General features: G+C 38.7%; 1 protein-coding gene across 1 annotated transcript; it reads right to left on the reverse strand.

Moving 5' to 3' along the window:
* Positions 1-294: 294 nt before the first annotated feature.
* Positions 295-15,015, reverse strand: LOC146577048 (uncharacterized). Its single transcript, XM_085269686.1, has 7 exons — positions 14,383-15,015; positions 12,749-12,779; positions 11,761-11,792; positions 10,609-10,635; positions 6,758-7,625; positions 428-6,537; positions 295-308 (listed from the first exon to the last, which is right to left on the reverse strand). Exons 6-7 carry the CDS (start codon positions 6,513-6,515, stop codon positions 295-297), a joined length of 6,102 nt encoding a protein of 2,033 aa, XP_085125812.1. The 5' UTR covers positions 6,516-6,537; positions 6,758-7,625; positions 10,609-10,635; positions 11,761-11,792; positions 12,749-12,779; positions 14,383-15,015.
* Between the last annotated feature and the right edge of the window lie 860 nt (positions 15,016-15,875).

A 15,875-nucleotide genomic window follows, 5' to 3' on the forward strand; every position in this document is an offset into this window, starting at 1 on the left:
AGTCCACTGAGAGATGTCACCCTGCTGAGAGCAACGTAAGCCATACCTGGTTCAAAAATGTTCTTCATTGAAACTACAGCTGTCTGTGTTGTAAGACCCTGAGTTTTGTGAATTGTGCAAGCGAATGCTAGCTTTACAGGAAACTGTCTGCGTACTGCTCCTTTAAACTTCAGACTCTCCTCTGCTCTCTCAATGTAAACAAGATCATCAGATGCTGAATTAGCACTGCGGTTGTGTCTCATAGGCTGCCGGTTGTCCATCCTGAGCCCCAGTTTAATTATGTGTCCATCATTTTCAGATCTCACCACCTTTATCAGTATACCAAAAGCACCGTTGACTAAACCGTTTAGTGTGTCCAAGTTTCTGGTCAGCATGACTCGAGCTCCTTCAGCAACATTCAGAGTGTCAGGTAAATCATTTCTCCCACCTGTAAATGGTTTGTCTCTTCGTTCCATTCTGCCTGTACATTTATCCTTCTGGAAATCGTCTGCATTGATGATTATAATGTTTGAATGAAGCTTCTTCAGGGTATCTGTGTTGTGGGATTCCACATTCTTGTTGGTGGCATAAATGTGTAAGACCTCAGTTGGACATTCTTCTGGTGCAGTCACAGCCTGTGACAACAAATCTCTGTCGCACTGAGAAAGCTCATCTGTCTTTTCTTTGACTCTAATCCTGTTCAGCATCTCTGCAAAGGCCACATCATCTTTCTGACGCATGATCTCGGTTAGAGTGATCATCTGAAAATGCTCCTGCCATAGGTCAATCTGTTCTGGATCGTAAACACAGAGAGGTTTAGACTGTCGCACTGGTGGCAGCTGGTAAAAATCTCCAACAGCTAAAACTGACATTCCACCAAAAGGTCTCTGAGTGCCTTTGATTTGTTTCAGTCTTGCATCCACATAAGCAAAAAGGGGTTTTGAAACCATTGAAATCTCATCAATAACAATAATTTCAGCATTCATCAGCTCAGATCTGACTTCATCCAGTTGGTTACCAAGTCCTTGAATGGGAGGTTTCAGACTCCTGGGTAGTTTCAGTAGAGAATGTAATGTAGAGCCATTGATAGAAAAAGCTGCTGTACCGGTAAATGAAGTCAGTAAAACAGTTGGATTTGATATGTCAGCTTCTTCTGCATTAGCAGGCAGTCTGCTCAGGATCTTTGATGCTTCAGAATGAATACACTTAATCAGATGTGACTTTCCAGTTCCTGCACCACCGTTGATATAGAAGAAAAATGGATCTGGGTTCAAACCACAAACTCGCTGAATACACCAGTCTCTTATGGCATAGAACACGCAGGCCTGCTTCTGGTTCAGATTCTGATACATTACACGTACCACGGCTGGATCTACTGCAGGTTGTTCTCTGACGGCTCTGATCTTTGTTACAGCATCAGACTGACGACTGTAGTCGGGAACATTCTCCTGTTCGTTCTCATCATCAGAATGTCTCTCAGGAAGATTCTCATCACATTGCAGCCTCACAACTTCAGATTCAGGAGCAAGATTACACCATTCATCAATCACAACATCCCTATTTTGTTCAAACTCTTCCAGTGCACTCTCAATATCCTCAGAGTTCTTCTCATACTTGTCTTTATTTCTTTTCACAACCCTTTTCACAGACTCACTGTGGTCTGAACATGGAAGTCGTACAAAACCTGAGTTGTAGAAGGACTGATAGGTTTGGAACCCTTGTGGTTTCAGTTCCTGCTCTGATCTGTGTGGAAGGTAAAGTCTCAACAGTCGACCATAATATTGCTCAGGATCTTTTTCCTGTGAACAGTGGTAATATCTGATTACAGCTGGTTTATCATTCTTTCGCCTTTGTACAAATCCAAGCTGGTTTAGAAGAGGAAGCACATCTTTTCCTTCATTTGGACCACTCACCAACCTGCACAAGGCAGCAAAATCAGCCAGTGACATTTCCTCATATTCTGGGGTCTCAGGTCTGCATTTGTATTTATCACTCAAACTTGTCATCCAAATATTACAACTGTCATGTGTTGTGCTTTCCAGGAAGCTCATGGGGCGACTCATTTTTACTGGGTTATCATCTGTTGGTACAAATACAACACTGCGGGAACATTTTTTCATTTTTAGGCCACAGACTCGAGTCACACACTCCTGTGCGCTGATTTCTCTCTTTTTTGAGTAAGCCTGCATCACAGCTCTCATTTCATCACATTCATTGACGGTGTTCTTATCAGAGTTGTCAATAACTGTCTTCAGGTATTCAGAGAGGCCAGATTCTTTCTTTGTTATATATTTACAGAGGTATTCTATACATGAATAGGCATTCAAAATGAATGAGACATCTAAATTAGAGTTCCAGGCTTCAAGCAGGTCTGGGTTGTAATTGTTGATCCAACACTCATTTGGGTCACGTTTCAGAATCAGAGCTGTTTTCTTGTTTATGTCTTGGAGGCATTGTTCATACTCATTCATTGTCAAGTTGCATCGTGACAGAATCTGCTCTATGGTGAGGGAAGCAGCTTCAGGTTCCTTCAGCAGGTTCAACAAAGGTCTGAGTTTGGCTTTTGCAGCTTCAGTGTCTGAATCCTCATCCTGTCTCACAATCATTGTTCTTGTGGCTGGTGGTTTGGGAAACCCAAATCTACAACCAGAGTTCACACTCTTAAAGCATGTCTTTGTGTGGTTTTTGCTGTGCTTTTGTAGCTCAGTGACTTTTTTGTGCAGTTCAGGTTGTTTTTCTGGATCAGGGAGTTGAGCTGAGATGTATCTGTCCACAAAGTCACAGACAGTTTGGTCATCATCCACATCTGCTTCTACCTTTTCTCGAATCCACAGCAACATGTGTATATGTGGACTACCTCTGTGCTGGAACTCAACTCTGTAAAAGTAATCAATGATCTCACCAAGGGGCTGTGCAGGAGAAAAAAGCAAATCTCTGAACAAAGCCTCAACACGTTTATCAAACATTCGCATGGTGGTTACTGGATTTGATCTTAGAATTTCACACTTTTCTGACCAGTCCAGGGCTTCAAAATCAACCTCTTCACCTTGCTGTCTCTTTATTGCTTGAATCACTTCAGGCCATCTCATCTCAGCAGCAGAGAAAGTGACAAAGAACTGAGGTGTTCCTATTTGGCGAACCATGCTGAATAGATCTCTGGTAGTTTTCTGCCAGTAAGCTGGAGTTCCTCTGAGTGGCTGCATAAATCTGATTGCATCTTTATTTCTTACCAGCTTCTCTACTTCTGTCTTACTTTGTAACATTCCTGATGTGATTTTGCGTCCATCTTTGGTCATAGTTTTACCTTTCCTTAGCTGTATTGTCATGCTGGAATTAGCCAAATGTATTTCAGTGACAAACTGTGAGAAAAACAGGTAATTTGTGTCTTTAGCAAATCTTGCATCAATGTTGAAAAGCCTTGACTTGAAGTAAGCACTTGGTGTGAGCTTGAGACGTCTCTTTTCATCCAGTGTATTCTGACCAGTAGGAAACTGCACAGGAAATGCCATGGCTTCCAAATGAGGAGTTCTGAAGAAGCTAACAGGATTGTTTCTTTCTGCAGGAGCCACACAATATGTGTTATCAGTGAAACAGAGAATCTCTTCTGAAATGTCTACAGGCTGCAGACAACTTTCTAGAGCAAAACCTCCATTGTTCAAATCACTTTCTGGTTCATCTGGATTTTGTTCCTCTGGTTGTTCATCACAGGATTGCATATTAATATCTTGGTCACTTTGAGACTCACTTTCGCACAAAAGGGCATCTTTTTCATAGTTGTCAATTTCCATTAAATCTGCTTCATTATAATCATCACTTGCCATGCTGGCTTCATCACTGCTGTCATCATCAGGTAACGTTGGATCACAAAGCAATGCATCATCTCTGATAACAATATCTGTGTACTGTGGATGAATTTGTTTCAGTTTACGCAGAGCTTGAATGAGTTTAGACCAGGTGACAGTCTGGAACAGCTGATGGCCTTTGTAGCACAGTCGTCTTTTCAATTTCACCCTCATGATCTGTGATTGGCTTCTGATCCTCGGTAAACTGTCAACTGTTTGTTGGACCTCAGATGGTACACACACCACATTACCACGTATGAGTCTCTGTCTCCCCTTTGGAAGAGGAATAATCTTAGCAAATGGTATGCATTTGGCAATCAGATGTCTCTCCAAAATGTTGAGATCACAAAGTTCAGCTGGAATATCCTGCAGTTCTAAACCATTAACAGCAGCAAGCCTGGGCATGCATCCACTTTTGAGGGAACTGTGACACGTGTGACAGATATACTCTTTTTTTCTCTCAACAGGAAAGCTGCAGTGATCATTACATGCTTCATCACACACATGAACAAATTTACCAGTTAGACACTGCTGAGCTACAGTCTGGTGTTTTGAGTAATTTTGTCTTTTGCAGATTTTCACCTGATTAGGAAAAGAAGCTTTTAGACAAACAGTACAAACATAAGATGGTGCTGACTTAATGTTTGATCTGAAACGAGATATGGCCTCATTCATTAAAGTGTTCTCTGGATGACACTGTAAAGTCTCAGTTGGTCGATGCATCTGCCGATATTTCCGTTTTATATTCATTGCACATCTGATATTATGCATCTGTCTGAAAGAAAAACCGTTCCAATATTTTACTCTCATTCGTTCTCTCATATTGTCCTTGTGTTGTTGCTGAAATTGTTTTTCTTCTCCATAACGCTTAGTCATATAAGATCGTTTTTTCTGTTTAAAATCTTCGCTTTTTTTATATAGGTTATATACATATGACCTCATGTAAGCTTTATGTTTCTCTCTGAATCCAGCACAAGTTCTGTATATTCTTCTTATACGCTCTTTCTGCTTATCTCTGAATATGGGAGACTCTCTATACGTTCTTGTTATACGTTCCTTCTGCTTTTCTCTGAATAGGGGATTGTCTCTATATGTCCTTATGACACGTTCTCTTTTTCTCTCTCTAATTTTAGCACTTTCTCTATACATCTTTCTCAAATGTTCTCTGTGTTTCTCCTTATAGGTAGCATTTAATTTATACAGCTCATTTTTGTACAGACTCCTTTTATGTCTGTGATCAGGATCATTACACTTCTTAGTTGAATTTCTTTTCTTTGTCTTGAAGCTTTCATCAAACCTGTACATCTGCCTTTCTTTCGTCTTCTGATTTTCCTTTCGTTGTGGTAGCTTTTGTTGGGCTAATAATCTTCTCCTCATTTTTTGCCTTTCCTGTTTATTACGTTTCAGCAGTTTATCTGAGAGTTCCTCTGTTATCTTAGTTGAACTGGAGGCACTGTTTGAATCATTCTGAGGAACAGAATCTGGTGTTACCGGAGTTTCTCTCACAGAAGATGCAGAGGTTTTCTTTTCAAAATAATCAGAATGATGTTTTTTTCCGGGAGCAGCTGTCTCATTTGAAGAATCAACTCTGGATGACATTACTTCACTGGTTAAATCTTTGGTCACAGGTTTCCGTGTCTGCTCAGTGTATATTTCGGAGTTTAATTCATGAACACGTTCATTTAAAGCTGGTGCTGGTGCACTTGTAGCTGTTTGTCTGTATTCGGTGGTTTGATTAGCATCTCTTTGGTCAGCAGCGTTTTCACTGTGAAACTCGATGGGCTGTAGCTCATAAGTGCAGCTTGGTGCGATGCTAAACATTCTGTACAAACGTTTGATCCTGTCAATCATGTCATTAAGACGTGTGAATTTCAACATAACTGCAGTTCCACCACTTACACTTAGCGACAATGGCATACCAGTAGACTTACGTGGGTGAGGGTCAAAATATGCATATTCACCTGAAGTCAGCCTGCTAACAGCGATGACTGTTCCTCCCATGACTAGCAAAGCGTAGCGAATGTCTGAAGCCAAACACTGTAGTCCCTGTTCAAGGCTCGGAAAGTGATCTGTACCATCAAATGTGCCGTAATGAGCAAACTGAGACATGTCGACTTGATACTCGTGTGTGCGGCTGGTAACAACTGAGGGAAGTTCATCGCAGGCTAGAAACACGCTGTTCACAAACCTCAGTCTGGCATCTGAATAGACGGCATGGCCTTTGTCCAACACACGGTTTAGATCTGCTCTGGTAATAAATTCATCCTCGTGTAAGAATGACAGGAAAACCAAACTGTTAGCCATGCATTGCTGATTCCGGTACTTTCCATACCTAGGAGAAGCCTGGCTTCGGGAAGCACAGACGCTACTCACTCGTGGACTTTCACTGTTTGTAACCTGTACATGAGACTGTCCTGGAGCTTGTCCATCATGCTGTGTTTGTGCAGTTAGCTGGGGTTCAGTCTGGATTACCTGCATAACTTCAGGCTCTGGGACAGACACTGAGGGAACACCTTTCTTTACCACATCTGCATAAGACACTGTGGCTGTCTGAACACTGCTCTGCACTTCTGTGCTGGGAAAAGCTGAAACACACACCTTTACCTGCTCACTGCTCTGAGAAACATTCACCTGTTCTTTCTGCTTTTGCCATCTAAGCTTCTGGGACTGCGACCTTTGACTTTTTCTTGGCATTTTGCTGAAGTACAATCTGGAACTTATATGTGGTTATACACAAATATAAACAAAACTGAACCTTGAAACAGAAAAACTTATAACTCCTCAAGTTACTGTTAAATCTGAGAAATGTACTATTATACTATAAAATGTTTTTATGAATATATGAATAGATGTTAAAAAGCTGATTTGTACTCCAAACTCAAAAAATAAAGGAAATTCAAAGTTCTCTGGAAACAATTTGGTGCGTTTTATTGTACCTCTTTTAGAAACGGGGTTTCTTCAGCTGGATGTTCTGCAGCAGTCAGGAAACAGGAAGTCTGGGTCCTCAGGCACTTCTCGATGACAATACTAACTGAATACTTACACCAAGTGACAAAATGGGTTTGTCCTTAAATAATAGTACTATAAACTTGCAGTCAAATGTTATAGCCAATGAAACAGACTAACAGACTGGATCTAATTTATTATTTATCTGAATGTATGTATTACAAAATAACCAGATTATCTTATTACAAATAAACTTATAAAAAGGTGATATTTTATACAATTGATCAAAGTAAGCCAAACTAGCAGTCCAAACTAAAGTCTAATGCAAAATTAAAATGACAAATGTAGGGCTGTGTAAGTAGTTTCTACTATAAGTTCTACTGTACTGTAATTCTACTACTGTATATTCAACTTGTAATTTCCAGCAAAATGACTGAATGTGAGAGAGTTTAAAGACAGGAAAGAAAGAGCAGTGAGAGCAGAGATCTCTCAGAATTCTGTAACAGATAGATCAAGTTCTGGTAACTTGGATTTCTGAAAATTGGATTCTGAAAGGATTCTCAAAACTTGGATTCTCAAATTAGATAGAGCAGTAGAGATAGAGGGATACAAGATGGAATGGCTTTCAAATTAGATAGAGCGGTAGAGATAGAGGGATACAAGATAGAATGGCTTTCAAATTAGATAGAGCGGTAGAGAGAGGGATACAAGATAGAATGGCTTTCAAATTAGATAGAGCGGTAGAGAGAGGGATACAAGATAGAATGGCTTTCAAATTAGATAGAGTTGGGAGAGTGATAGGATAGACAGAATTGCTTATAATGATAGAGAGAGAGAGGATCTTCTGCAGCAGGTCACCTGTAAGACACAAAAGGACTGGAATTAGTCGTATTTCCAATATGCTTGGATTTACCATATTCTTCAGACTATATGGCACACCTAAAATCCTGTCATTTTCTCAAAAATATACAATGTGCCTAGTGTATCGATTCTGGTTATGCTTACTGACCTCAAACGGGATTTCTGTGGTACACAGCGCTCAAAATTCTGTCAAATATTTTAGTAATACTTCGGTAAGCTACAAAGCTGCGCTGCTTGATGTATTGTCAGAGCATTATGGCTACCATAGTCAGGACCCTCGCAGAGTAATTCGTACGGTGCTTCAACATAACATTATGGTGTGTGTACAAGGACCTGGCATGTGCTAAGAGACATGCTTATGAAGCAGATTTCAAACTGATCAACCCATGAAGAGTTTGATGGATTTGTAGATGAGGAATGAACTGAAAAAGTGTATTGTTCTGTATTTTATGTGTTACAACTGAACAGTGTTGAGAGTTGTTGTGAATGACTTGAATAAAGTTGGACTTATCTGACTGTTTGTTCGGCTTAATCTGCCTTAAAAACAGGCTTGTTTATTGACATTATGCCTTATAATCTCAAAAATACAGTACATGTAGGGCTTTAAATACTAAAGAGTTCTACAGTAAATTATTGGAGTGAACAGAATGACAATGTTTAACAAATGATGGTGGAACTGTTATAAGGACATTTTTACGTTCTATTAAAACAATAAACTAAGTCTAAACTCAAACCAAGACGTGCTGCTACAGTAACTTACTGTAAATATTATATGGTCCAACAAAACCAACACACTGAGGTTAGAGCAGACAGTTTCAGGCCACTCTGTATGAATTTTGGCAAAATGAGAAATTTGGAGACAGCTAGTTTCTACACAGCAGTTTCTACATATTTCAGTCACATTTGGGGCATGTTTGATACACAGCAATAAGCACTACACTAAATCTATAATAAACGTATCATAGCTGATATAAAGGCCTAATTACCATAATTTAGTATGATGATAATTTCTTTGTAGATCATTTCATGATAAAAAGAACAGAAGTGAGTGCTGTATCTGAGCTGTTGCATGTAAGATCTTTGCTGGAGATTCCCACATTTCTTAAACAAACAAACAAACAAACAAACATGACTTTCAGACAGTTCATCTTTTGTAAATTAGGGCAGGATTATTTTCAAAAAACAGCCTTGATAAAAAATATCAGGCCACTATAAAATGTCTTATGTTTATGTTTTCATCCCACCTATATTTTGCAAGTCATTATGACAAATTACAAAAAGCAGTTTTTAGGCAGTGATTTAAGGGAAGAAGCTTTTGAAATCCACCATGCCCTACCACCAGTGGTCTCAAACTCTGGTCGTTAAGGCCTGGTGTCCAGAAACTTTTCTATGTGTCCCTGTTGCAACACACCTGAATAACATTAGTAGGTCATTAGCAAAACTCAACAGAACGTGACTGCATGCTGAGGTGGTAATTCAGCCATTTGATTCATGTTATAGCAGCTCATGAGTGAATGAACATGATGCAATGAAAGTACTTTTAGAAGTACATTTTTCCAAACACTTAAATTACTTAAATTTGAACAGTCTTCGGGGATGCCACTTCAACACAGTCAAATTCTATACTCTCACTAATGACCTACAAATGTTATTCAGGTGTTATGTAACAGGGACACGTGGAAAAGCTTCAGGACACCGGCCCTTGAAGAGTGGAGTTTGAGACCCCTGCCCTATGTGAATATTTAATTGTCCCTAAACTGCTAGTCGTGAGCTGCTCTAATGTGAAACAAACACATATAGTTCTGTAAAGGTTTACAAAGAGATTTCTAAGGATCTGGAGACCCCAGAAAACAGAAACCCTCCCAGACGTTGTAGCTGAACAGGCAAAAACAAGTTGCCTAATAATATCTCGATGATAACCAAGAGCTGTGCTGACTAACTGCACTAAACTGAATCATCTATAGTGAGAGAAAAACACCAGCATTAAAGTCAAACATGGTGCTGTTACTGTGATGTCCCAGAGTTCCTTTACTACTTCAGGACCTACATCAACTCATCAGGTCCTGGGCTTAAGTTTAATCACACTTAGGATCTGAAGCACACAAGCAAGTCCAATTGAATGAATGAAACAAAACACTTGGTGTAAACGAATCAGTCTGGACTTTAATGAAATTAAGATACTTGGTATGACTTGAAAACCCTATCCATCCATCCATCCATCCATCCATTCGCTTCCGCTTATCCTTTTCAGGGGGCACTGGAGCCTATCCCACCTGTCATAGGGCGAGAGGCAGGGTACACCCTGGACAGGTCGCCAGTCTGTCGCAGGGCCAACACACAGGGACAGACAACCATTCGCACTCACATTCATTCGCAGATACACACCTAGTGACAATTTGGATTATTCAATTAACCTATCCCCACAAGCTGCATGTCTTTGGACGGTGGGAGGAAGCCGGAGTACCCGGAGGGAACCCACGCAAACACCGGGAGAACATGCAAACTCCACACAGAAAGACCCCGGCCTGATGTTGGAATTAAACTCAGGACCTTCTTGCTGTGCGGCAACAGTGCTAACCACCGTGGTACTTGGTATGACTTGAAAACCCTATAATTAAGACTTTTTTCTTTTCTCTTTTTGCCTGTCCTGTTTGGATCTAATTAAGACAATTCTGAAATTATAGTGGACCAAAATCAACCAGTGATGTAAACCAGTCATTACCAGTTACTGTAAATGCTTGATGGTAATTGTTGCTATCAGGGCATCCACAGCTGGGTATTAGAGACCAATATGTTTTTACATTAGACCAGGTTGTTCTGGTTCAAAAATGAAATCATCACTTTAAAACTGCTTTTTGTATTTATCCAGGTCATCCTTGTTAGATGATTTGAAACATGTGAAAAAAAGCATAAACAAAATAAATCTGCAAGGAAGAAAGACCTTTCTCAGCACTGTACCGCAGACAAAACCTTTACTTACCAGACTTGCGACGATCAGATCAGTATCCTAGAGAAAGGAAACAACACATCAGATCACTGTTTAATGACTTACACTGTTGAACCTCTTCACACACAATCCAATTTACTGTGACATGAAATAACTAGTAAGATCCTCAATTTCTTCAAGCCTTTATGAACTCACTGTAGTCTAAAGAGGACAAACTTTAGTTACAGAGTCTCACATGACGATAACATGTGTAATAAAGGCATGCATACTACAGAAGTGCAAAGAAGAGGCACCAATATTTGTTGGTACAGATTATGGCTTTTTAGCTCCATCATTTTCTATCACAAGTCAGTGCTTAATAAAGTGTGGAAAAACCACAACTGTTAGAATCAACGGAAAACCTCATTAGGTTTTAGTTCTGATCTGAATATGTAAATCCTAAAATACATGTAAATTCTGACATGTTATAGTAACAACAGTGGCACGCCATTTTTGCAATTAATTTCTTAAAAATTATAATAAAAAGTCCTTCCATTGTACCTGTTGGCAGGAATCTTTTTGTATTTTGCAATATTTCCCTTTTATATATAATTTTCAAACACATTGTATCAAGCAACTTATTAAGAAACTGATTTAAACTTAGTGTACATAAATTACACACAGGTTTTAACATACACAACATTGCCTACTCACAACTCTGGTTCTCTTAGTCTTTTATTATTGCTTAAATGTTTAACCTACCACTTCTGTTCACTCAGGCAAAAATACTTCTATAGTGGTCTGACTTTAATGTAATACATAAGCAGAATATGAGTGAAGATATAAATCAACAACTGTGGTGCTCTTAAGTGTTTAAGCTACCACTTACACTAACTCACCTAAAATGCGTTCATAGTTATGTCTGCTAGGTAAATCCATAAACAAACGGAGAACATGAACAACTGTATAAAAACAGTTGTTTGTGTTCAAACATAAAAATCAGACACAAATGGCCTGTTAAACTTCAGGGACAGTCAGAGGTCATGTGTGGGGCCTTTGCTGCTACAAGGTATAAATTCTGACCATTTGTTTTTGCCCATCAGTAAATGGTAATGTCACAAAAACCAAACTACGTTAGGTAAGTTGCTAAACATGTTACACAGTGACAATGTCATATTACTGCAGTTACAATTGCTGCTTACTTACCAACAAAGGCAAAACCGAAGTTCTGTTTCACTCTGTAACAAAAGAACAAAAATACAGAATCAGACAACTGAAATCAGCATCAGAGTCAATACTGCATCACAATCTGTAGTGGGGAAAAAAATCTGTTAAATTCTTTGTTTACAACAGCTTTACTATAAACACCCCATCTTCTCTTTCTGCACCTTATTAAAGATTTCTGTCTTTATTAAGGTGATGTGTTGTTTTATCCATCTGCAATTCCACAGAAATTCCTCATGAACGTAAAGCTCTAATACTTTGGTGCTATTACATAACACAGCAGATACCACAAGCAATGATTTGCTCGCACTGCACACTTGATCAAATGATAACATCACAGTTTCAAAGCGTGCAACAATCACAAATAATACTTGATACTATAAATGCTTGATGGTAGTTCTTCGTATCAGGGCTTCCACAGCTGGGTATTAGAGACCAGCATGTTCTCACATTAGAACAGATAGCTCTGGTTTGGTTTTCTCTGCTTCATACGTGAAATCATCACTTTAAAATGCTTTTTTGTATTTATTCATATCATCCCTGTTAGATGATTTGAAACATGTGACAAAAAAGCATGAACAAAATAAATCTGCAAGGAAGAAAGACTTTTCCCAGCACTGTACCTCAGACAAAATGAACTCACTTTAGTCTAAAGAGGGCAAAATTTAATTGCAGAGTCTCAAATGGCCTTAACATGTGTAATAAAAACAATAATTACTACAGAAATGCTTTGATAAGCCTTTAAAATTAGACATAAATGGCCTATTAAACTTCAGGGACATTTTTAGGGACACTCAGAGATCTAGTGGGGGGGGGGGGGGGCCTTTACTGCTTATAAATCCTAAATGTGTTTTTGCCCATGAGCAAATGGCAAGATATCACAAAAAGCCAAACTATTGTATGTAAATTGCTAAAAATGTTACACAATCCCAATTTCATATTGCTTCAGTTACAATCACTGTTTACTTACCAGCAAAGGCAAAACCAAGCTTTATTTCACTCTGTGTAACAAAAGACAAAGAACAAAAATACAGGATCAGAAAACTCAAATCAGCATCAATACTGCATCACTCTCTGTTGTCAAAAAGATTCACTAAACTTCTTTGTTTACTACAGCTGGAATACAAACAACAACTCTCCTCTGTTTTCTTTGGTCTACATCTCATTTAAGATTGCAAAACACTCATACATGAAAAACTGCACGACATATTTTTAAGGCTTTAATATTTGAGGTGGTCTGCATTCAAATTCTACTTCCTAAAATATTACCAACTGCACATAGTATCATAGTAAATATGCTGTAGTTTTAAAATAAATATCTATGTACCATACTAATAATAATATACTGCCATATTTTATTTATGTGAAGGTGGGCTGTTGTTTATTTCATTAATTTCCCACAAAGTGAGAATTTAAACTGTGCTGCAGATTTAGGTTGGCACAAACAAGCCTTTGTTAAACAGTTCTTAAAAATTAAAGTCTACATATTAGGAGTTCTTATTATTCTTGGGCTATGTCCACACGTACACAGGTACTTTTGAAAATGGAGATTTTTCTATGCGTTTGCACCTTTCGTCCACACTTAAACGGCGTTTTCGGTCACTGAAAAACTAAAAACGCTTGCCAGAATATTTTCGAAAACTCCGTTTTTGCATTTATGCGTGGACAGGGAAACGGAGAAAACGCAGCGCCTTTTTTGACGTCACACTGTGCGCCACGTTATTGTTTCGGTGAAATGCATTTCTACAATACGGTTACTGTTAATTGTTCTCTCTGCAGTGTTTAAATGCTTACATATGCGCACACAGTTACTGTCCCCCCACAGATATGACTGGGTTCTGCTTCTATGCCCCATCTTTGTTTACCATTTCCCACCGAGGCTTCTAGACTTCTGATTGGCCAACATTTCTACACGGTTAGGAATATAGCGCCACCTGCTGCTTTGGCATGTTCCTAGCAGCGTTCTCCTTCATTTCTGCATTTATGTGTGGACGGGATTGTTTTTTAAAACAGAAACGGAAAATCTCCGTTTTCAAAAATACCCGTGTATGTGGGGACATAGCCTATGTTTAATCCTCAGTTTCTCCCCCCCTCCTTTGTCTTAATTAACCCACAAGACCTGCACACACGTGACTCTTTTTCTCCCGTGTTCGGTCAGAGGCGGTAAAATGGCTCCTTTGATCTTGCCGACAGCTGACACTGAATCTAAGATGGCGGTTCGTTAAAAACTTTACAGCATAAAGAATGAGGCTGTTTTAACCAACTGATTTGTGAAGAGAACTAACTGCACCTTATGTAACAGACTGACAAACACACCAAATGTAATTAATAAAACAACACAATAACCGTGGTTCACAGTCAAATTTTCATTTCACACTGGGCTCAAAGGAGCGCTAGGCATTAGCATCGGGTTGTTAGCTCATCAAACACTCCTTTTACATACAAAAATGACAAAGTTTCACTAAGAAAAAGCAACCACTGTGTTACTCTAATATGAGTTATACCTCGGTTGGCTTTATAAATCACTAAAAGAACTCGTTAAATCGCACAAACAGACTATAAACATTTAGGAGAGAAGAGGAGAAGCAGAGCAGCAGCACTCACCCAGAGCGGACTCAGCGAAGTGTGCGGAAAGGCGGATGTCCGGCAGTCAGGTAAAAGATGAGGCGTTCACGGGTAGTAGGAAATTCCATTATTACACACAATGGGCATTGTAAACATCAAAAATGTAGGTGATTTTAAATATTCTATACAATATTTATTTGCTACAGAAAAAACTCGCAGAACTTTAAATCTATAACTTGAATAAATATTATTAGAAGGCTCTACTCCTGAACACCAACACCAATGAGCTGAGTTCACCAGACCTGAAAAAAAAACAACAACAACCAGTCCAGGACAGTCAGTCTGCAAAGATGTTTTAAAGACAAATATATATATATAAACATTATCCATTAAGGATTCCCCTCAAAACAAATGACTATAATTTCCTAACCGTAAGGGCTAGAACGGTCACTGCACCGTTTTGTTCAGAAGAGATGGGGGAATCTTCAAGTGTTGACAATTTATCATTAAAATGTGAGTTTTTAGAGATATATGACATGGATGACTTGTTGACTTAGAAGCCACGAATTCCCCAATATGCAAATAGTATGATTAAGCATAAATACTACATTTAGTAGAAATACTATGTTTTAGCACAAATAGTATAAAAAGCAGAAATACTGTAATTTAGCAGAAATACTATATTAAAATTAAAAATGCAAAAGACAATAAATGTCCCTAAGGACCTCTGAAGGTTAAACACAAATCCTATAAAAAGCAGAAATACTATATTAGTCACAAATTCTATAAAAAGCAGAAATAGTATATTAAGCACAAATCCTATAAAAAGCAGAAATAGTATATTAAGCACAAATCCTATAAAAAGCAGAACTAGTATATTAAGCAGAAATCTTATGAAATAGCAGAAATTGTATGATTTAGCACAATAGTAATAAGTTAAACAGAAAAATTGGAAAAGCAAAATGGACAGCTGAAAAAATGCTGAACATGCTGAGGGTCCCTCAAATATACTTGTTAAATGAAAAAAATCGGCAAAAAAATATAACAGCCACACAATCACAAATATGGACACATAAGGAAACACACATGCACAGAGACACACACACACAAGATCCAATTCAGTCAACCAGTCTAAATATATTGATTTTGAATCTTACAATGAGATCATCCCATTAAAAGGCTTTCTCTCTCTCTCTCTCTCTCTCTCTCTCTCTGTCACACACACACACACACACACACACACACAGAGGGAGAGAGAAGTAAGTTTCTAGGTCAGCCTGGGAGCTGCTGAATTTGAATCCACCAATCAGAGAGGCTGTGCACTTTTCCCCACCAAAACGGGTGCTTCTGTTTACACACGCAGCACAGAGAGAGACACTGGATTATTGCAGTCTATTTCTCATAGTGACGACTCCCCTCAAACAAATGACCATAATTTCCTAACCGTAGGGGCTAGAACGGTCATTCTTACACCGTTTTGTTCAGAAGAGATGGGGGAATCTTCAAGTGTTGACAATTTATCATTAAAATAT

This window comes from Mchenga conophoros, linkage group LG3, assembly GCF_057382185.1.
Source record: "Mchenga conophoros isolate Kocher_MC1m ecotype Shallow Benthic linkage group LG3, M_conophoros_male_GT1.1, whole genome shotgun sequence".
Lineage (NCBI taxonomy): Eukaryota > Metazoa > Chordata > Actinopteri > Cichliformes > Cichlidae > Mchenga > Mchenga conophoros.